Here is a 22,366-nt window from a genome sequence, read left to right as displayed (position 1 = left end):
AGACTAGGAGGAAGAGGAAGAAGACTAGGAGGAATAGGAAGAAGACTAGGAGGTAGGGAAGACTAGGAGGAAGAATAAGAAGACTAGGAGGTAGGGGAAGACTAGGAGGAAGAGGAAGAAGACTAGGAGGTAGGGAAGACTAGGAGGAAGAATAAGAAGACTAGGAGGTAGGGGAAGACTAGGAGGAAGAGGAAGAAGACTAGGAGGTAGGGAAGACTAGGAGGAAGAAAAAGACTAGGAGGAAGAGGAAGAAGACTAGGAGGTAGGGGAAGACTAGGAGGAAGAGGAAGACTAGGAGGAAGAAAAAGACTAGGAGGAAGAGGAAGAAGACTAGGAGGTAGGGGGAAGACTAGGAGGAAGAGGAAGAAGACTAGGAGGAAGGGGAAGAGTAGGAGGAAGAGGAAGAAGGAGGAAGAAATGATGTAAAGGAAATATAGCCGTTGCTTATTGCAGAACTATCAGCACACATACGACAGATGCCAGCAGAGTTGAGCAGTTTATTCAGGTGGTTTCTGTGCTCTCTGTGAGTTGAGACACTGTGTTTGGCAAGGGCTCCTTTACATGAGAGGGTGTGGCAGCGCAAGAGGCAGCAGCATCAGACAGGGTAACACCTTGTTTCGAGTCAATCTGTCGATGATCTTTAAATGCTCGATAAACTACCTACAAACGCTCAATTCCTTTCAAATGAATTTCCTTTATTGATCCAGAAAGAAATTCAAGTGTGCAAGTTATTACTTATGAGCTACATTGTGCACACTGTATATTGAACTACCTTGATTATTACTATCAACTAACCCTGACCGATTGTTGAAATTCATTAGAGCTGCAGTTGACTTTCTGTAGATTCTTAGAACGTCTACACGTGCTCTACAATGGATTGTCAACATGAAGTTCGACGAACACATTGTGTTCACATAAGCCCACTTCAAGTGATTACACACAGTACTACTCAACATAGTTATTTTACACATTTGTCGACAACACAGACACCTAAAACATCAGCAAGGCCACCCACCCCCCAAGTCAGTAGTCCAAAAACAATTGTATTATATGCACTTCTTTTCTTCTTTTGTTTAACCAGAAAAGAATCATTTAAAAAAAGACCTGAAAATGTGCAATTAAGTCACCTGGGGCAGTTGGCACCAAGCTGAGTGTAAGGCTAGTTCTTCTCATTGTGACTGCAGCTAGCTAATGCTAACCTAGGCTATCCAGTTTAGTGATTTCCAACCCTGCTCCTGGAGTGCAACCTTCCTGTGGGTTCTCGCTCCCAACGCTAATCTAGCGCACCTGGTTCTAATAATTAGCTAGTTGACGTGCCAAATCAGGTTTGTTACAACTGGGAATGGAGCAAAGACATACAGGAAGGTAGCTCTTGCGGAACAGGGTAGGAGACCCCCTAATCTAATGTTTTACGCTTGCTAAGTAGCTACGCTAGGCTAGCAGCTAACCAAGTTAGCAGATACTTTAATGTTTACTCGCCTCTACGAGTCTTACAGAGATACGAGGTAGGCGACATTCGTAAACTTCATCGCTTAACATCACATAATGACAAACTGATATGACATACAGTACTGTTCAGAATGGTACATGAAAATGTTTCTTGCTAGCAGGTTCCTGGCTAACTATATCGTAGCTGCTGGCGAAGTATTATTGCTGGCTTGGCATACAAACAAGTGGCTCTGATGGATTTTCATTTGCCTAATGCCCACCCTTTTTTGCATCTTAAGTGGTAGAACCTACCCTGCCAACCACCAAATCAAGAACCGTACCATTAAACCCAGAGGGGGTTAGTGACTGGCAGCGGGGCGAGGGGTAGGGTTCGGTAGAGGGGAGGTTGTGTTCATTGCGGCTGTTCTTTCAGGTGTTCGCGGAGGGCGCCTGTTTCCGTGGCTCTCCAGACATGCAGGGCGGTGCCGGCCGACAGGACCAGGAAGAAGAGGAAGGCCGAGTGGTAGCCCACCCAGTCCACCACGCCCCCGGCCAGGGCACTGAACATCAGCTTCCCCAGGACCTCCAGGGTGGCCAGGAAACTGTAGTGGGTGGCCTGGAAAGGGGAGAATGGGGGGGGGGGGGGGGGGGGGAGTTTGGGTAAGAAGGAGGAGAGGGAGGGGGGGATGAGAGAGTGGTTTTGAGGGGAGTGAGGGATGCGAGAGAGAGGGGGAGAGAGAGAGAGAGGAGGAAGAGGGAGAGAGAGGAGGAAGGAGAGAGAGAGAGGAGGAAGGGGGATTAGGGTTATTCGGTGTCTCTTTAAGGTCAGAGTTATTTGTAGGATTCACTGTCATAAACACCAACAATCAGCCAAGGCTAATTCTCCAACAGCTAAGGAGGGGCAGGAGCGTGTTGGGAAAAAGAGAAAAGATAGACAGAAGAAAAGAAGAGAAAGAGAAGAATGAAAAGAGAGAAAGGGGCGAGATCCGTGGATGGATGGCAGCTAGCTGGGGAGGGGTACATGATCCCTGCCTTCAGGCCTTCTGGAGGGAGGGAGGGAGGGAGGGAGCGAGCGAGAGAGAGAGAGAGAGAGCAGGAGAGAGAAGGAAAGAAAGAGAGAGGGAGGGAGAGAAGGTGGGAAAGAGAGGAACAGAGAGACAGAGAGCAGGAGAGAGAAGGAAAGCTAGCAAGAGAGAGAGAGAGAGAGAGAGAGAGAGAGAGAGAGAGAGAGTACAGAAGGAGAGAGCGAATGTGATACAGAGAGAAGTGGAGAGGGAGATGTACTGTAGGGAGAGGGTGAGAGAGGCAGGAAGTAATGGAGGAAGAGAGGAAAAGAGATACAGGTGAGACAGGTGAGAGAGACGGAGATTACCTAACATCCCAGACTTAGCCCCGGTGCCTTGTTACAGTAAGAACAGAACTCAGCCTCTATGGACAACACAGCCCTGCCCATCATCACACACACACACACACACACACAAACAAACTCACACCACACATACACCATATACACGCCACACCTACACCCACACACACAACAGCCCCACCCATCTTCACACACACAACACCCTCACACACCTGCCCATCGTCACACGCACCTCACACACACGCCACAGCCTTGCTATCTTCACACACACCACACTCACGACACATACACACGACAGCCCTGCACCTCATCACACACGCAACACACTCGCACCATATACCCACCACACACACCACAATCCCCGCTCATTTTCACGCACATCTACCCACACACCACAGACAAGCAGACGGACAGGCAGGCAGACAGACAGACAGACAGACAGACAGGCAGGCAGGCAGACGGGCGGGCAGGCAGGCAGGCTGACAAGCTGTAACGACAGTCAGAATGCTGGCTGTGTGACTAAAGAGTTCCCACCAACCCCCAGAGTATGTGTGTGTGAGAGAGAGCCACCTAGACCCCAGGACCAGGTCCAGCAGGGCAGGGCTAGGCTGCAGGGCCCGGCTAAGGGCCTGTGACCACGGCTAAGTGAAGTGTCTTTATTCCTGCTAACTTGTTTAAGGGATCTTATGGCTCTCTCCCGGGGACGCTGACAAGCACTCAGAGGATCGTCTTTCCGTCACCGGAGCCCACCTTCACAAATTCACAGGGAGGCAGCTACGCGGGGCGATATGTGTCATGAGAGCGCTCGAGATTTAACACCCCCCCCCCCTCCCTCGGGTTACCCTCCCTCTCGTTGTCGCGAGTTATCGTTCGTTTGGTTTCGTTCGTGATTCGTCCTTTGTCGGGGGGGGGGGCGACATGATGGGTGACGGCGAGAGGCCGCCCCCCCCCTGGACCCGATGAGCGATGCTGGGGGAGAGAGAGAGGACAAACCCGGGCCAGTGGGGGCCCGGTTCAGACCAGGACACGAAGACAGGTCGCACCTGTCACAGGAGGGGAGGGAGGGGAAGAGAGAGAAGGGGGGGAGTCACAGGGAGAGGACAGGGGGACAGGGGCACGCTACAGACTCGGCTCTTTGTTAGCGAGCTTCGTTGGCAGCCAAGCAGTTCCTGTTTCTGTCGTTACGTAAGCGCCAAAGGCCAGGTGGGCCGGAGCGGAGAGAAGCTGGCATTCCCACGCCGGACGAGGCCCGGGAGATCAAACCGAGCGCCTCTGGCGTGCGCGTACCTGGACGCTCTCCTCGGCTCTCTGGGTGCAGTGCATCATGGTGGTGAAGGTCAGCGTGGTGATCAGGCCGCCCAGGAAGTGCTGCACGCTCAGACTCAACACCGCCATCGCTGTGGAGCCAAACACACACACACACACACACACAGGCATGGGTCAGTCCCAGAGAACGACCCACCGGTGGACCTAGAGAGACCTCGACCTGCTACCCTCCCTTCACATCTGAGGGGGAGACCCCCCTCCCTCTCTCCACCTCCAGCAGCCGTCCCCTCTACACCCCAGCCTGTCCCCTCTCTCTGGAGGGGTTCGGGTGGGGGCGGGGCTGCAGAGGCTGTGCAGAACCCAGGTTTCTCACAGATCCCGCACAACAGCTTCCTGCTCCCGTTGGTGCTAAATTATTCACCTTTTTTGCAGAGATTTTGCAGAATAAGACTTCTGTCTGTATATGTGTGTGTGTGTGTGTGTGTGCGTGTGTTCGACAGTACCTACAAGAAGGGAGCGCAGGAGTGCGTCTGATTGTTATTGTGTGTGTCATGTAATATTGAACGTTTGCCGCACAATCGTTTCGGTCACATCTTGGTTCTTGGTTTATGGAGAAGGGAAGCATGCTCCAGAGACGCACGTTATTCATCGCTGAACCCGCTGTGTCTCTGCCTCTCTGCGGACGCCAGAGTCTCGACACAAGCTACCAGCGTGTCTAGTCTGTGCTGGGTCACATGAGCGGAGAAACCGTGTTTAGTCTTCTGGAGTTGGACGGGCCGAGGAGAGAGAGAGACAGAGGGAGGGGGACGAGAAAGACAGTCTGAGAGAGCGGGGAGACGAGAGAGAGAGAGAGAGAGAGAGAGAGAGAGAGTCAGAGAGAGAGAGAGAGAGAGAGAGGTGGAGAGAGAGGTGGGGACGAGAGAAGCAGTCAGAAAGAGAGGGGCGAGGGAGGGGGACAGAGAGAGAGTGAAAGAGAGACAGAGAGAGAGGGGGACATAGAGAGAGCTTCTCCCTGCCTCTACCTGACACGCCCAACCGTGCAGCGTGTACTGACACTCTCACACCATGTTTGGGTCGGGTCGGTCTCAACTGTCACCAGCGGTCGCGTTGCGGTCGCTGGACGGTCTCTCTCACCTTTCATGAGGGGGGAGGGTTCCAGGATGGTCAGCAGGGAGATCTGGAACACCATGCTGACCGTCCGCAACACAAACACACGCCGCATCAGGGAGCCGGTACTGGGGGGGGGTACACAACACAAACAGAAATACAAACGTAAACTAACTGTACACAATCTCAGACAACTGGACAGCAGGGTAATTGTCGGCATGGCCTGACTGACAAAGCTGATATTGAATCTGACCTCAGCCACTCAGTCAAGCCAGAACGATGAGGAGGGGGCATTTTGTATAGAGCTCTCTTATATAAACTCTTATAGGTAAATTAATGTGTGTGTGTGTGGGGGGGGGGGGACAGCATTCCATTTGGGGGGGGGGGGGGGACAGCATTGCCCGTCAATCCACACACTCACATACAGCCACTCTCCCTATAGCTCAGTGTCTCTGTGGGTTGTCAGGCTCAAGGGATAATCAATAACATAAGGAGATAGCCAGCATGGGAGATCATTAAGACCATCACCCCCCGCACACACACGCGTGTGTGTACTGTACACGTGTGTCTCAGGGATAAACAAAAAGCTTATCCCTCCCTAGAGGCTGCTGTCAATCACCATTTGGAGTGATGTCACAGACACCACATACTGTACCTCTTGTTTCTATGGAGACAGCACGTATATAGTATATACTGTATCCCCTGTTGCTATGGAGACAGCACGTCGTGCTACAGACTGTAACTACATACATAGTGTATACTCGTATACCTGTTTATATGGAGACATCACATAGTATATACTGTACCCCGTTTCCATGGAGAGACCACATTTCCGATACACACCTCCTGTCTCCATGGAAACACTACTGTACACACACCTCTAGATCACTGGGTCCAATGGATGCACAGTACACCTCGGGCCAACACCTCTCCTTTCTCCTCCTCCCTCCCTCCCTCTCTCCCCTCCTTTTTCACCTTTCCAACCGAAAGCCAATCCTCCCATCATTCACATGCTAAAGACATTCCTTCTCTTGTTCACTCCTTCCTCGTCTTCTCAATGTCCCTCTTTCAGGGTTGGGTAGCGGGAGGGGGGGAGGGGGGGTAGGGGGGATAGGAGGGGGGTGCTGACGGACTAACACCTCACACGGCCCTGGTCCAGCTCTGAGTCGCTGTCTGGGGTTGCGTAGAGGGAGGGGGGAGAGGGGGTCAGGCAGGGGTCCGGTCCAAACAAGCTTTTAGAGCACCGTCGGACACTGGCAGGAGGAACACACACACAGGTGTGTGTGGTGGAGGGGGGGGGTACGCTTACGATTCTGTGTGTGTGGGGTGTGTGTGTATCAGATGAACCCACCTCGATGTGTGCGAAGACTGCAAGCCTGCCATGAGACCGGAAGAGTACCAGAGAGCACAAGCTATGGCTAAACACTTTGGGGAAACAAACTCCTTCTAATAATGTCATGTTACAGTCAGAACGAGAGGCGGTCTTTGGAAAGACAGACATACAGACAGACATACAGACATACAGACATACAGACAGACAGAAACCTTCAGACCGAGATTATAACAAAAACAGACTAACATTCGCTGCACGCATCAGTCCAAGTCAAAGACATCTGGGACAGATCCTGCTTTAAGGTGCACCTGCTCGTGTTGGACACACGGTGTGAGGCGCAAAAAGAACAACAATCTTGCTCTTTATGGCCTGCATTGCATCACACCAGCCACGGGGTGTGCACGTGTGTGCACCTGTGGGTGTGCGCGTGTGGGCGTGCGCGTGGGTCTAATTGAAGTCCACACAGCCCTGTATGACAGGGGGAGGACCTCCCACTGGGTGAACTGTGTGGTGTGAGAGCAGCGGGTGGTAGAGAATCAACACACACACACACACACAGGTACACACACATACGCAGAACAACACAGGTACAAACATAAACACACACACACACTCAGTACCTGTATTGTGCGAGCAGCAGGCCGCCTAGAGAGGAGCCCAGGATGGAGAATCCCATGGCAACCACGCCGTTCCAGAACCCCAGCTCGCGTGCCGTCATGTGGTGGTCCAATAGGAACAGAGGAAACATGGTGACCGCTCCTTGCTCACCTGGCGGGGAGGGGGAGGAGGAGGGGTCAGAGGTCAGGTGGGTGAGAGGTCAAGGGTCAGGAGGGTGAGGGTTACGGGTGAGGGGTTAAGGGTTAGGAGAGTGGGTGGGTGGGTACTGGGTAGGTAGGTTGAGGTCGCCATAGGTTCATATCAAAACCTGTCAGGTGGAAAGGAAACCCAGGAAAACCCAAGATCTGACAAGCTCCGATCGAGCTAGCTAGCTGCAAACCAGATAGGCGACAACCTGAAGGATGCACCTGGGCCTTGTCGTTCTACTAAGAGAGATGTCTACACCTTGTCACTGGTGTTCGCAGGGTGGAGAGGAGATGAAGGCAGCGTTCAGGAACCCCGGAGACACAACGCGGCAGTCTGCCACCTCCAATCCCGGTCTCCGCCGCGAGCGCGGAGATGTTCTACCTGCTCCGCACGCAGACGGGCGGACAGACGGACAACTTTGTCGACGTGTGCGTCTGTCTCCCCGTCACGAGACGCGGCGCACTGTTGTTCCGGGAGAGTGTCAATAATTGATGTGCGTGACAAGGTGATAACGATCCCAGGTAACTTTATCAAACGAGCGTCACGTCGGGTTCCGACAGACGCAAACAGAAAAAGAAACTTCCACCTCCAGTGAAACGAACCTAACAGCACTTTCGCTGTTTTGGGGAAGAAGGGAAAAAAATAGAAACTTTTTTTTTGTTTTTTTTTCAGACAATATTATTTCACCGCGTGGTGTCGAACGAGGGATAATGTTCCCGATGAACGGAGGTGTAAAATATTCAGAGCGTGCGCCATTATTAATGGAGAGTGACTTCAGAACGTCAGCGAGACCGGTGCCGTGAGTGACAGCTGGGAGACTGCGCCGCTGCCGCACAGCCATGTCGCCGCGCACACAAGAAAGCAGGCGAAGAAGAGAATATATGGTTCCTGATTCCCTCCCTCCCTCGGCACGGAGAAAAACAAAAATAGAGAATGAAAGGAGAAGGAGGCGAGAAAAAAAAGGACTCGCGTAAAGCAGAGAATGGATTCAAAAAGGAGCGTTCTGTCGCTTTCTCTCAGAGACGCGAGCTGAAAGGCTCACGGTGAGAGGGTGTCATATCGGAGGGCAAGTAAGTTCCCTGACAACGTGACACACCAGCTAAACGTGAAGACGGAGAGAGAGGAAAAGAGAGAGAGGGAGACAGAGAGTCAGAGGAAGACCGTTTGGGAGAGAGAAGAGAGAGGTTGAGCATTAGGGAAAGAGAGAGAAAGAAGGGGGGAATGAAAAGAAGAAGCACTCCACGTTCGGCATCTTTATAAGTTATCCTGTGTGCACTAGGCCTTCTCTGTCTCTACCTGCAGTCCACACTGTTAGACACGGTCTCCTCCTCACTCACTACAGCCTGGTTAGGTAGAACCATGAACCAGGCCTGGAGGCCTTTGAACCAGGTACCTCAGAACCATCCCCGGAGGCCGTAGAACCAGGTACCTCAGAACCAGCCCCGGAGGCCTCAGAACCAGCCCCGGAGGCCGTAGAACCAGGCCTCGTGTCTCAGAAGGACACATCCTCTCCTTCAAAATAAAGAACCCCTTGATGATTATAGTTCCCCCCACCCGCCCCCAACCCCCCCCCCGACTTCAGGCACCGTGTTGTTCGAAGCAGTGTGCTGGGGAACGGACGTGAGGCTCTGTCCTGGACGTGTGGGTATAGTGGAGGGAGCCAACAGCCCCTGCCGGCTGCCTCCCAGTCGAGAGGGCCGATGCTGGGGGAGAGCAGCCTCCGCGCTGCACCCTGCCTCTCAGCCCGCCTCCCGCTCATTATTTCTTTAAAGTAGGGAGACGAGGAACACAACAAGCCGGGGCTGATTATTCACTTCTATAAATACTCTCAAAGCAACGATTGTCCATTTCAGCAGGGATTTCATTAGACGCGCACAAAGATGGAACTAGCAGTGGGGGCGGGTGGGGGGGAGAGGAGGGTGAGGGAGAGAGGAAGGAGGGAGAGGAGGGTGAGGTAGAGAGGGGAGAGGGGGGGTCAGGGAGGGAGGAGGGTGAGAGAGAGGAAGGGTAGGGAGAGAAGGGTGAGGGAGAGAAGGAAGGGAGGGGTGAGGGAGAGAGGAAGGGTAGGGAGAGAAGGGTGAAGGAGAGAAGGAAGGGTGAGAGATGGAGACAGAGAGAGAGAGAGAGGGGGGGGGAGGGTGAAAAGAGGGAAAGCGGAAGAAGAGGATGAGAGGAAGGAGGAGAGGGAGAGAGACTAACTGCAGAACAACGGGCCGATGTTTAGAAGAGAGGGCTGAGAAAGAGAAAAGCAGACAGCACGTTGGAGGAGAGGAGAGGGGGGGGGGGGGAGAGGAGAGGGGGGGGGGAGGAGAGGAGAGGGGGGGGGAGAGGAGAGGGGGGGAGAAGGACACACTGTGAGGTGGGTAGTGAAGGGGAACAAGGACTGGCAGACTGACAGAAAACAAGTGTGTGCGTGTGTGTGCATGTGTGTAAAGGTTATTACAGTTGGCTGTTTTTAATTTAGTTATCATGCAGTCAGTATCTATTTTAGTTTCAATTCCACAATCATTTTCGGTTTAGTTTTCCAACATGTTTTATTTTATTTTTATTTCCAGTACTTAGGGCTAATCGGAAGTGTGGTAAACAGATAGTAGGCTATACAGTACTGTGAAAAAGGACAAGATATGTAGCTAGCTAAACACATTTGTGTGAACACCTTTGGAAAAGTCATGCTACAGTACTGTATAATCAATGTAGCTGTTTGTTTAGCTGGCTGTTTGGGATCAACAGGTAATGGAACTAGGTTTAAAACTGTAGCAACTATTATCCTCACCTTCACGAGTCAGGTCTGACCCAAAAACAAAAACTACAAACAACCTATCTTTAGTGTTATTTTAATTTAGGGTAGTTAGTTCGAGACCCACGCAAAATTTCATCTTTGTTGAGTTTTAGTTTCCCTGTCCGATAATAACCCTGGTGTGTTTGTGTGTGTGTGTCAGAGAGAGAGAAAGAGATAGGGAGGGAGTGAGAGAGTTGGAAGGAGGAAGAGAGAAGGAGAGAGACTCAGTGAGGAAAAAGAAATAGAGGCAGTCAGGGGGTGGGGGAGGATCAGGGTGAGGGGTCAACGAGGGCGCAGGGGTTATAGTCCATAGAGCTTAGACACAAGAGAGGTCGGCGGCAGATGGATCCATGAGGACAAGCTGGAGACAGCCACGAAACAACACACACACACATACAGGCAAGCACACACACACAGGCATGCACACGCATGCACACACAGCCATTAAATCAGCACCTATAACCAACCTAAACCCTCAAGGAAGACTAGAAAAACAGAAAAATTCACAAAGTTCACTGAGGTGTCCCCTCCTTCAGAGACTTTCAGGGACACAGAGAGGTGCAGACCACACACTGTAGGCTGAACTCAGTCATACAGTAAGATGAGAGTTTAAAATGTATTAAATATGCAAGTGTGGAGACAGCGGCACAGCTACACACAGCGATTCCGAGTTCGGAATTCGAAGAGCACACTGTGGAGTTTGTTCCAGGTAGGTATGTGTGAGGAGGTGTCACTGGGTTCATCATCCCCCCACCCCCCCCACCCCCCGCTCTGTATACGGTTTGAGCTGATCGCTGTTTGACATCCCTTTCTTTCTCTCCCTCCCTCTTCCTCTGTCTCCCTCTCTTTCCCTTCATATATCTCCTCCCTCTGTTTCTCTCCCTCCATCACTCTCTCTCCCTCTATTTCTCTTCCTCCCTTTCCCTCTACTTCTCTCTTTCTAGACCCTTATCCCTCTCTTTCTTTCTCTCTCTCTATCCCTCCCTCTCTTTCGGTCTCTCTATCCCTCCATCTCCCTCCCTCCCTCTCTCTCTTTCTCTCTCTCAGGGCACCATGTGGTGATTGTTCATTAATTCATCCTCCCTTCAGCCAACCTCCCTGTAGCCTTACCCTCCCTCCCCCTGGAACATAACCCCCACCGCCTCCTCCTTCACCCTCCCTCCCCCTGGAACGGGTGAAGGGGTTCTGGAACCAGAGGTCTGGGGCCAGGGTCATTTTCTCTCTCCTCCAATTCCCTCCCAACCTCTCTCCACCTGGTCAGTTCCCAAAGAAAATCTCCATCAGGAAGATGGAGATTCCCCCTCCCCCTCCAACAACACACCACCAGTTAGCTAGTTGTAGCTATACTAGATAGATACTACTAGTTACTATACTGTACTATATCCATAGTTCTAGTTACTATACTGTAGTATATCTACTAGACACATATTGTATGTATGTATACTGTATCTAGTAGCTACTGTTCTACACACATATTGAATGTATACTATCTACTAGGCCTAGTTAGAATGTACTGTTGCCGTTTGGCAATACTTAGCCTACTTGTGCAAAATAGTTTCTTTTTCGGAGTCGGCACTCACGTAAATAAAAAATAAATACATATCGCGACTGAACGTGGAGGTTGATCTGCGAGTGGCGGTCTCCAAAATTAAACCAAGAATGGACTTGCTGTGCTCCAAGCATTGTGCCCAACCATCTCATTAGGTCAGGTTAACGTTGAAATGAAAGTAATGAATACATTACAAAAAAGTATTATTACGGTTGTTAGGCTGTTGAGTTCTGTTGAGTTCTCTCCGTGGATCGCGAGTCACTGGCCCCATTATTTTAGGAGTAGTGGGCTGAAATGTTTGGGAACCCCTGCTCTACCGTATTCAACTTGCTACTATTGTACCTGTATTCTGTACCAGGGTCGGCCTACAAACCCTCCCTCCCTCCCCTCCTACCATGGGAGTCCCAGACGCCCAGACCTCAGGTCCCATGGTCATGACCTCACACAGCACAAAGGTCAGCCCCTCGCCTCCCTCTGATTGGCAGTTTGCTCGTTCATTAACAGTGTGTGGGAGAGGAGCCTGTGAGATGTGTGTGTGCGCGCGCCCGCGTACTGTGTGTGCGCGTGCGTGGTTGTTTAGACCAGGAATAGGCATCCGAAACCCCATTGAACACGCTCACTACTGCATGGCGCTCACGGTATACTTTGGACCTCCAGGGATATATTGATAGTGGATTTATAAATAAACAAACAACTTGTGGGAAACAGCAGATGTTTGAGGAGAGGATGATGGTGGTGTTATTGATGGTGATGATGATTATGAGATGGGGAACCCCCTAGACAGACTGGGGGGGGGGGGGGGGGGGGGGGGGGGTCTTGATGTTCTGTCTAGTGGGGCCTGCTGGGACTCATCCGATTACTGGGCCACCCCTAACTCTCTCTCTCTGTTTAACACACACACGCACACACACAAGACGTGCTCGAGAAAAGACAATAGCACTCACGTTCACAAACAAACACATGTATGCAAATGTGCGAGAGCACATGCGTTCCCACCACCCACACACACACACACACACACACACACACACACACAAACACGCACACACACACCAGTGTGATGCAGCATCTCTTGTTTCAGTTTTCATGGAGAAAAAAAAAAAAACAGACACAAAGAAACTCTAATCCTTACATAATCCCCGTCTGTTGCCAAACACCAAACTCTGTCCTTATCAACTCTCTCTCCCCAACACACATACACACAGTATACAGGCACAAACACAAACAGTACACAGGCACACACACACACAAACAGTACACACTGTCTTTTGTCATAATCAAATTAGTGTATTTATTGGCTGATCAGCGTGATTTGGACAAAATAACGAGTTGGTGGACTCTCTGGGTATGTTAAATAAACAAAAAGAAACTGTAAAGTGTCCTGACAATGAAACCTTCAGTCAGTAGCACCAGACCCTACTTTGAAACAGGCCCGTTCTAGCTTGCCAACGACCAACCCTCCTTACTTCCTTCAACAAACGTGTTCACCGCCGGACAGAATGGGAGATGGCAGCGGGCCCATCTAGTGATCGAACATTGGAACTACATCTCTCCCAACAGCCCCCTCGCTAGAACAGTCGAACCATAACTGCACCCAACTATTATAACACTTTGTATGCAACTAGGGAGTCAGGTGGCTGAGCGGTGAGGGAGTCGGACTAGTAATCCGAAGGTTGCCAGTTCGATTCCCGGTCATGCCAACTGACGTTGTGTCCTTGGGCAAGGCACTTCACCCTACTTGCCTCGGGGGAATGTCCCTGTACTTACTGTAAGTCGCTCTGGATAAGAGCGTCTGCTAAATGACTAAATGTAAATGTAACTGAAGAATGCATTGAAGGCTGAAAAAAATGAGCGTTGACATGTTAAATGTTCCTTTCGAAGGCGAGACTCACCGAGTTTGTATGTGAGGACATACAGCACTGTCCAGGGGGTCCCTGGCACGGCCATCAGCTTCCTCCACACCCTCCACGGATGAACCGCGTCCCCCCCTCCCTTCCTCCCCTCCGCCTGGCTCCTCACGCAGTCGTCGTCCAGCACGGGGGCGCCCCACACGAACAGGGCCACGCCGCAGTACACGCACGCCAGCAGCATGAACATCCAGCCCCAGCCGGCCACGTCGATGACGGCCAGGAGCCCTCCCCCGGCGAACACCGAGCCCGCCTTGTAGCCCACCACCTGCGCCGTGTTCCCCAGACCCAGCTCGCTGCGCCCCTTCAGCAGGCCCACGGCCGCGCCGTCCACCGCGATGTCCTGGACCGACGCCAGGGCGTTCATGGCCAGGAGCGTGCCCACCACGCCCCAGATGTGCGCCTCGGGAGCCAGGGCGGCGCTGGTGAGGCAGGTGAGGGCCAGGCCGGAGACAGTCCCTACCAGCCAGCGCCGCTTGGTGCCCACCCTGTCCACTAGCGGCGCCCACAGCACCTTGAGCACCCAGGGGAAGTACAGAACCTTGGTCAGGCCGATGCGGGTGAGGGAGTGGCCGGCCCCACGCAGGTAGACGGGGAGGAGGGAGGACTGGAGGCCGTAAGGGATCCCCTGGACAAAGTACAGGAGGCCCAGGAATACCAGCTTGTCGTTCATTGTCCACCTCTACAGCTTTCCTCCACAGAGACTGAATCACTTGGGTTCAGGTTGTCATGACACTGGCTGGCAAGGTGCCGATCTACAAGATCGGTCAGCCTGGTAGAAATGGTTAAAGAGACAATGTGTACTTTACTTCACCCCAAGGTCTGACATTAATAAAATCAATAACATATGAAGCAGCAAAACTTATAAAGTATGTTACGTTTTCTGCATGTTTATTTCATTTGTTGACATATGAGGAAAAATGTCATGCTGACGTCTAATAAACTGGACTGCAACAAATAGCAAACTAGTTAGCACTTATGCACAGTTACAATTACAATTTACCAAGTTTACCCAACTACTAGTAATCGAGTGTAACTGTGATAGCAGCTGTCACATATTTTGTACTTGGGGCGTGGAGAGCATTTGTAGGCTCCGAGTTTGTACCATATCATATGAGGCAAGCGTATGAAGGTAGCTAGCCCTAAAGTCTAAAAAAAGTTAATTATTTGCTAGCTAGCCATATTTCCAGCCAATACCGAGACAGAGAAACACATAACGCTGTCAAATTGCAATGACAGCTGCGACCAGCTACTGTAGCGTGTTGCTAGTTAGCTAGTAGCTAGTAAGCTAATACATGATAGCGCTGGAGTTATGTACTGTAGCATGTGCATGCAGCGAAGGATTATTATACAATTGGTGTGATAAAACTCCTATACATATATAAATGAAAAGCTGTTTTACAACGAGCTGTGTTAGCTATTGCTAACATCTTATATTTCCTAGTAAGAACATACTGAATGAGGGGAACCGGTTGTCTGAAACTGCTCCGCTCGGTGACCACACTGCAGAACAACATTAGAGTTGCCAGGTTTTCAATATCTATCCCTCTATGGAGATATGTAATGGTCATCAAACTATTAGACTAATGTGTGACTGAAGTATCTGTAATATTCCTAGATTTCTAACGAAAATAAATTTTGTTTAGAGGAACTCTGGGTGCCTTGGTGTATTTTTTCCCACATAATCTCCCGCATATGTTTAAACCTGGCAACCGCACAAGATGACAGCCACTGCACCTTTCATTGGTTAAAAAACAAACAAACTGGAGGCTCTTACAACGCCATACTTTAAGCCAATGCCATAATGCCAGGAAACTCTGTTATGTCGGTCTGTGGCTCAATTATGTTGCAAACTGGGCATTGTATAAATTTGAATTTTGGCTCAGTATAGCTCAGCGCCCACGGACGTGTAGTGAAGCCTGTAAAGTTATTTGAAATAATACAATTTCTATTTTTTTTTTACAATCTGAAAATCTCGTGGCTACTCTATTGGATGGGAGTATTATAGATTACTATACACCATGCAACCCAGGCTCACACACATACACACACAAACACACACACATACACCAGCACACTCAAACGCACCTGTCTAGACACACAAATACACCCTCCCAAGAATGCAGACATACTTGCAAAGTGAGTCTTTCATTGTTTACTTTATCTGTAACTGTACAGACAGTTACCTATTTTTTTAAAATATCATTTCGGATAACTGAACAGATTTCATTTGTAAAGGTCAGGAATTTTATCAGGAGAAACTAGTTCTAGTATCTAAAATGATTAAATGTAGTTCTGAAGTGATCCATACCAGCAGATCAGTTAACACCTGCAGAGACCTGTGTGGATGCTTGAAAGCTTTAGTTTCAAGGACAAAGAGTTTCTAGGAAGAGATTCATCACACATGCGCCCCATTCTATGTGCTGACAGACATTAGACAAACAGGGAGGCATGCAGGGAGAGAACCACAAACTGAGACAAGAATTCATGGTACTAGAATGGAATGTGACAGTGCTGCAATCATTTCTTCACAATAATCATTGCCTTTCTGAACATTTATATAGGATTAGTCTTTGCATGTGTATTATTACATAAATAATGATTATGCATGTGTGTAGTAGGCCTATGTGTATATCACTTCAGATAGGAAAACTTCTTCTGAATTGTGTTTTGAATAGTTATGTAAAAACCATGTTAACCCGCTAATAATAATAGTCATAGTTTGAGCCATGTTTTAAAATGGAATAAGCCTTCAAAAAAAGCATCACAAAACAACGTGCATCGAATGTATTTTCCTTTCAAGCTTTTCACAAACATAACTAACCACATAAAACATATTTGTTTTAAATAAGTAGCTAATAACCTTGCGCCTTGAGTACTTTATAGTACCAGTAGTACCTACTGCACCTCTCCTTGTTTGCACTTTAACATTTGTTGGGTTACCAAGGGATTGCATTCTGTGGCATCAAAATGTGGTCAAAACAGCATTTTTGGATTAGATTAGAGATAAACTTTGCACACAACAGAGTCTGCTCTGTGGGTTTGAGATATAGTTTCAGATCTCACCACTAGATGGCCCCGTTGGCATGTCCAATACTTTCCAGAGATGACTTGTTTGTAAAAGAATGTAACGAGTGGGTGTTGATAATTAGCCAGCAACGACCAAGCTAGAAATGGACATGGTATCGTGGCAAAATACAGATGACAAGACAAATATAAACAACATAACAAAGCTTTATTGACAGAAGTTGTTTTTTTTTCCCCAGTAAGCAAGCCCTGCCACACCATCAGTGTGATACTCGGGCTCACTCTGTGCATTCCACCCAAGCCCCTAACATGGAGATGTTCATGGTAATGATTCCATGTTGGGACCACAGCTATACTAACATCCATCCTTTACCCATCCAACACGATGGACAGGCCCATCATCATCATCATACACCAACATGCTGTTTATTGGTTTACCTGCAGTGACACTCGCAACTTTTCAACATCACACCCTGACTAAAACTTGATTGTCAGGGTTTCTAACTCTTGCAGTGGGGGTAAGCACATATACAGGGTTTGCCACTTGAGAAGAGAGGAGTTCCGGGGCAGTTCGTACACGTTGCCCTGGTGACAGCGGAAGCGCTTCATCCAGGTCAGTTTTCTCCACAGAGAGCCAACAGGATCCTCTCATAGTCTCCTTTAGTATCGTCCTGACAGGGAGAGACCGGAAGAACACACATCATTAGTGGAAGTAAGTTCTGGTTTGATTCATCTGCTTGTATCTCTTTAGTAACAGGTGAGCAGGTCTTTTTATGCTGACTGAACAGCCTTGACAACAAAACTGAAACCTCTTTCAAAACGTCTTCAAAGTTGTCCAAGCCGTTTGCTCACCAGAATGTCCTGATACAGGGTTTTGCCAAACGTCTTCTTGTACTCCTGCTTGATCCGGGTCAAGTCCACCTCTGAACGGCTCACCATAATACGGGTCAGAATCTTGGTGCGGGTTCCAGAACCCTGAGGAACAACACGCAGACAGAACAGAGTTCCAGAAGATTCACCTTAATCATAAGTGCATGGACTGTGTCGTAAATATAGTATTATAACTGCTGCATGTAACATTGAACACATTTATAATTCCTCTTGTTGACCATGCCTGGTAGTTGAGACATGTTCCTTCGCTCTGACCACTGAAATATTGTTAGGACTCTGCACTTCTGCAGATCCTTGATCTTCTGCTTTACTTTCTACATTCATTATCGCTTTTGATAACGATTCATGATTTTTCTGCTAGACAAATACAATGATAACATCTCTTTACCTTCATGGCCAAGTTGAGTTTTTCAGCAAAGAAGGCAGGCCTGCTTCCAGCACACTTCACTGCAAACATACATAGGCAGAAGCACAAAGTCAACCATGACAAGCTAGATGAGCATTAGGTCAAGGTCACAGGAAATAGGTCTTTGTTTTCGCTCACCTGTCGCAATCAAGCAGCTCTCAATATCCCCCTTGAGCTCCATATCAATCGCTTTAGCCACGTCCACCTTGCTGTACTTGGAGTACCTTTCAAACACTACGGGAGACACAGAGAGAGTTCATCCTTTCGAGTTTCACAAAACCGTGATCAGACTGGAATACCAATAAACAGCAAGAGAACGAAAGGGAATTTACAATAAGGAGTCATCATCGAACCACCTCTTAATCTGCAGTCAAATGCTCTAACCACTGAGCTACACCCCCTACCTCAAAGCATTCATCTGAATGTGCCATCAAACATTGCCCTATCAACGAACAGCTTCCAGTTGGGACGTGATGGCTGCCTGCAGGAGGGTCTCACCTTTCCGCAGCTGCGGGGCGCTCCTGGTGGTGAGGATGTCGATGAAGACGGAGCAGTCGGTGCCTTTCTTCTTCTCTCCGGCCTCGTAGATGGCCCTGGCGTCGCTGTCCGCCTGCTCGTCGTTCACCGTCAGGCTCTCGCTCCTGGCCCCCTGGTGGACGCAGGTGCAGAGGGAAAAAAGACAAAAGAAAGAAGATCAGTCCAGTCCGTTTGGAATCCCGAGCATTCAGGAGGACCAGAATCAGCACTCCTTTGCCGTTCGAGACACATACACACACACACACACACACATGTTCAGGCAGGCACACACACGTCCAGACACACAGACCTCACCCTCCCTGATACACACCTTGCAAAGTGAGAGAAGGGCATTCCGGAAGTCTCCGCCTGTATCCGACTTGATGTCAGCCTCCAGTTCCTTCTTAAATTCTAGCGACGACAAGTGAATAGATGATGAGGATTGAGCGGGGACTGTGCTGTCGCCTTTCACACGCAGAGCGTATACAAACTTGGGACCAGATTTAGCGTTCCTTGTCTAACACTGTATATCTACGCAGTGGCACACCTTCTTTGTAAGCGCTCCTTATCTTGACGATCTCCTTGTTGGTTCTGGAAGCCAAGATCTCAATCAGAGTGTCCTCATCTGTTCCCAAACCCTGAGAGAGAGGGGGGGGAGAGAAAGCGATACAACTTGTCTGGTGACTATCAATCAAAAGCACAACTTCTGCTCAGCTCACTAGCTGCCGTCAAGTGTGACAAATGCAGAAAGACAGGGCAGAGACACATTAGTTTAGGATTGCATTTAAGAGTGGATTTAACTACCCAGCAGGAATAAAACAATGACAATATCTCAATATATATGTTTTTATTTAACAACTCTTTCAATGTAGCTTCTTCACTCTCTGCCACCATCTACAGTGTCCGTGTGTCCGTGTGTGTGTGCGTGTGTGTGTGCACTGCATACCTTCATGGCCAGTTTGAGCTGCTGGGCGTCGTACTGTGCTGGTGTCCTCAGCAGAGCCAGAACGACCTCCTCCAGCTCCCCCTTCAGGGCTGCCTTCAGAGCCCCCTCCAACGGCTGGGGGAAACCCACCACACGGTCAGGGCAGTCACAAACACACCACCATCACCACACACGAGAGAGTGTGTGTGTGACGAGGACGGTCCCACACGGGTTGGTGAGCGCGTGTGTGGGTTTGCCTTACCTTCCCGCTGGCCTTTTGGTAAGCCGCTTTGATCTCCTGCCTTTGAGCATTACTCTTCTTCACCAGGACATCGATGATGGTGTGTTCATCCACACCTACACACAGGAAGTACATTTAAAATACTGTCACACCACTGTCCTTCCCATACACAGGAAGTACATTTAAAATACTGTCACACCACTGTCCTTCCTATACACAGGAAGTAACGTGGAACTACAGCGGCACCATTCTGTCCACAGTCCAGACAAGACCCTGGTCCTAGGCCGGCTCAGTAGTTTAGGATTGCATTTAAGAGTGGATTTAACTGGATTTAAACAGTAGCATGTACACACGCTCACATTCTCTTTGTGTTTGACAAGCCATGGTTCTCGGTTCTGCAGTGATACACAGTGGGTGTGTGTGTGTCACCTTTAGCTTTGATGGCCTTATCCAATATGCCTGCATCACCGTTGGCACTAAAGTGGGGGTCTGGCTTTACAGTTCCCTCATTGGGCAAGGTCTGGGAGAGAGAGAAAATGAGACATACCATTTAGGATTTTGTAACGTGGACACAGAAGTAACTGGCAATAGCACAGGCTTAAGGAGTACAAGACAGAAATGAGGCAAAGTAGATAGAGAGAGACCTGTAAAACATGGCCATAAGTGTTTTAGGGAAAAATAGGGAGAGAAAGCTGAAGTTTTTTTAGTTGTGTTTCTGAAGGGAGGGGCTCACATTCCTTCTCCCATGAGTCACAGCCCTCACATGGTCGTATCTCTCTCTTAACTCTTCACTTCGTGGCTCTACTTTCACCCTGCATCTTTCTGATGTGCCTCTTACTTTCTACTCCAAGTTCTTCAACCTCTGCGCGCTCTCTCTCTCTCTCTCTCTCTCTCTCTCTCTCTCTCTCTCTCTCTCTCTCTCAATATCCCTCCTTCTTCTCCCTCTCCCTCTTTCTCTCTTCATCCGTCCCTCCCTCCCTCCGTGTAAACACACAGCTAAGTTTTTCCACACAAGCATACCACAGGAAGAGAAAAAAGAGCAGAAGTGAGCGATTGGCGCAGTAACCGGAGTGTGGTCGTACTGAGTCATCGGGCATGCCCAGATAGACGGTCTGCTTGAGGAACTCTTGTATGAAGGACATTCTGGAGCTGGGGTCTGCAGAGGGACAAACACCACAAAACCAGGCTTAAAGATAAAGAAGGATAACATGCCAAATAGACAAAACTAGGTTATAAATACTAGGTTTAATGTATGGTGTTTGAGGCTAGCTTAAGTTAGTAATGGCAGACTTTGTTCTCTAATCTCTTTTTCTTTTAACCTCCAAAGAACACAAAAACAACACAGTACATAAAACACAGACACTGTACACTTAACAAGCAACCAAAAGCATTCATAGCCAGGATGGAGAAATTCTGGTTGGATGAATAGAACAAATCAGACTGCTTCCTGCCAAAATAAATCTAGTGACCACGCCCAACTGAACGTTCGGAAAGTAAATATTATCCGACACCACACTGTGGCAAATGAGATAGACAACTGTCATAATTTGTTCTTGGTTCTGGACATGTTTTATCTGTAGGTAGACTACTTTACGCAACTTCGAACATGAAGCGCTTCGGGCGTACCCACATATTCCTTCACGCGCCACACCCACTATACTCTACCTGAGCGCAATTAAATGTATGTGAACCACACAAAGCATTAACGACTACAAAAACGATTAATGTTATTCATAGACCAATGTACGATAAAGTTGAGAATCTTACCAGTCTGTCCAGATTGGGTTTCTCTGTGATGCAGAGGGGAATATTAAGAGCAACGCTCGTATATTTATACACACGGATAAACCACACCTAACAACCGGTTCAGCCCACACTCTCTCTTCTTTGCTATTGGACGGGAACAGCTGGTTGCGAGACGGAGGATCTTTCTGAAGCGCTGAACTGACGCCGAAAAGTTTCCATACAGTGGGCGACTGGGCGTCGAGCAATGAATCTAATAAAAATTTAACTGGAAGTGAATGAACTATTTTTTTTCACGTGAGAGAAGCAGGCTGATATCAGATCTGTTTGGAAAATGCTTTTTGATGCAAATCTGTTATCCCCTTCCGTAGTCGTGCGACTCGTGCCTTTTTAGTGAAAGGACAACTTTGCATTTTTCAAATACAGGCAGATTTAAAATGGAAGTCTAAGCTAAGACTTGTTTGTAACTGTTCAATATAAAATGAAATATAACTTGTAACTTGTTACGCTCTGGATAAGAGCATCTGCTAAATGACTACGCAACGAAACGTGGTTAAGCAACAAAACGCGTGAGTAAACGGGCGTGCTTGACTCGAGCAAAAGATTACAAACTCTTGAACCTGATGATCTCATCAGTACCTGAAGAGATGTTCCTAGAAAGGTGTAGCTAGTGATGCTTCCCTCAGGGTAGGGTGTGTATGATGTTGTTGATTGCATGATTGAGAACTGAGAGCTGACACTTATCTATTTACCACCTACCTGTCCAACCTGTCCATCCTAAACAATAGATGGAGCTTAAAGGGGCTTAAGAGCACAAACGGTGACAGGAAATGTTGCTTTTGCCAAGTTAGGAATCTCCTTGGTGCAAGGTATTCCGGCTAGTGGCCAACAGAAGGGAGGGCAGCCAAGGTTATTTCCTGTAGAGGAAGTCTGGATGTTCATTAGAAGCAGCCAGGAGAGATTTAGGCCCACTTGTGTTCAGCAGATGATGTTAGTTTGTGCCCGGACTCATGCTTTCACTTCCGCAAACGACAGAAGCAGTTTGGAACCTCGCAGTCTTGCTGGAGAAGCGCTGTGT

The 22,366-nt window shown here is 49.0% G+C and overlaps 2 protein-coding genes across 2 annotated transcripts; both read right to left on the bottom strand.

Moving 5' to 3' along the window:
• Window positions 1–483: 483 nt before the first annotated feature.
• mfsd3 (major facilitator superfamily domain containing 3) lies at window positions 484–15,040 on the bottom strand. Its single transcript, XM_067228385.1, has 6 exons — window positions 14,995–15,040; window positions 13,525–14,311; window positions 7,121–7,268; window positions 5,195–5,295; window positions 4,082–4,191; window positions 484–2,044 (listed from the first exon to the last, which is right to left on the bottom strand). Exons 2-6 carry the CDS (start codon window positions 14,210–14,212, stop codon window positions 1,841–1,843), a joined length of 1,251 nt encoding a protein of 416 aa, XP_067084486.1. The 5' UTR covers window positions 14,213–14,311; window positions 14,995–15,040; the 3' UTR covers window positions 484–1,840.
• A 1,717-nt stretch (window positions 15,041–16,757) lies between these two features.
• On the bottom strand, window positions 16,758–21,434 carry anxa1a (annexin A1a). Its single transcript, XM_067228063.1, has 12 exons — window positions 21,313–21,434; window positions 20,628–20,701; window positions 19,975–20,065; window positions 19,567–19,661; window positions 19,326–19,439; window positions 18,927–19,017; window positions 18,711–18,790; window positions 18,362–18,512; window positions 18,002–18,097; window positions 17,846–17,904; window positions 17,419–17,541; window positions 16,758–17,237 (listed from the first exon to the last, which is right to left on the bottom strand). Exons 2-12 carry the CDS (start codon window positions 20,685–20,687, stop codon window positions 17,181–17,183), a joined length of 1,017 nt encoding a protein of 338 aa, XP_067084164.1. The 5' UTR covers window positions 20,688–20,701; window positions 21,313–21,434; the 3' UTR covers window positions 16,758–17,180.
• Window positions 21,435–22,366: the final 932 nt, after the last annotated feature.

This window comes from Osmerus mordax, chromosome 24 (assembly GCF_038355195.1).
Source record: "Osmerus mordax isolate fOsmMor3 chromosome 24, fOsmMor3.pri, whole genome shotgun sequence".
NCBI classification, from domain to species: domain Eukaryota; kingdom Metazoa; phylum Chordata; class Actinopteri; order Osmeriformes; family Osmeridae; genus Osmerus; species Osmerus mordax.
The sequence above is the reverse complement of the archived record's forward strand: the minus strand, read 5'-3'. Positions and strand labels throughout refer to the sequence as shown.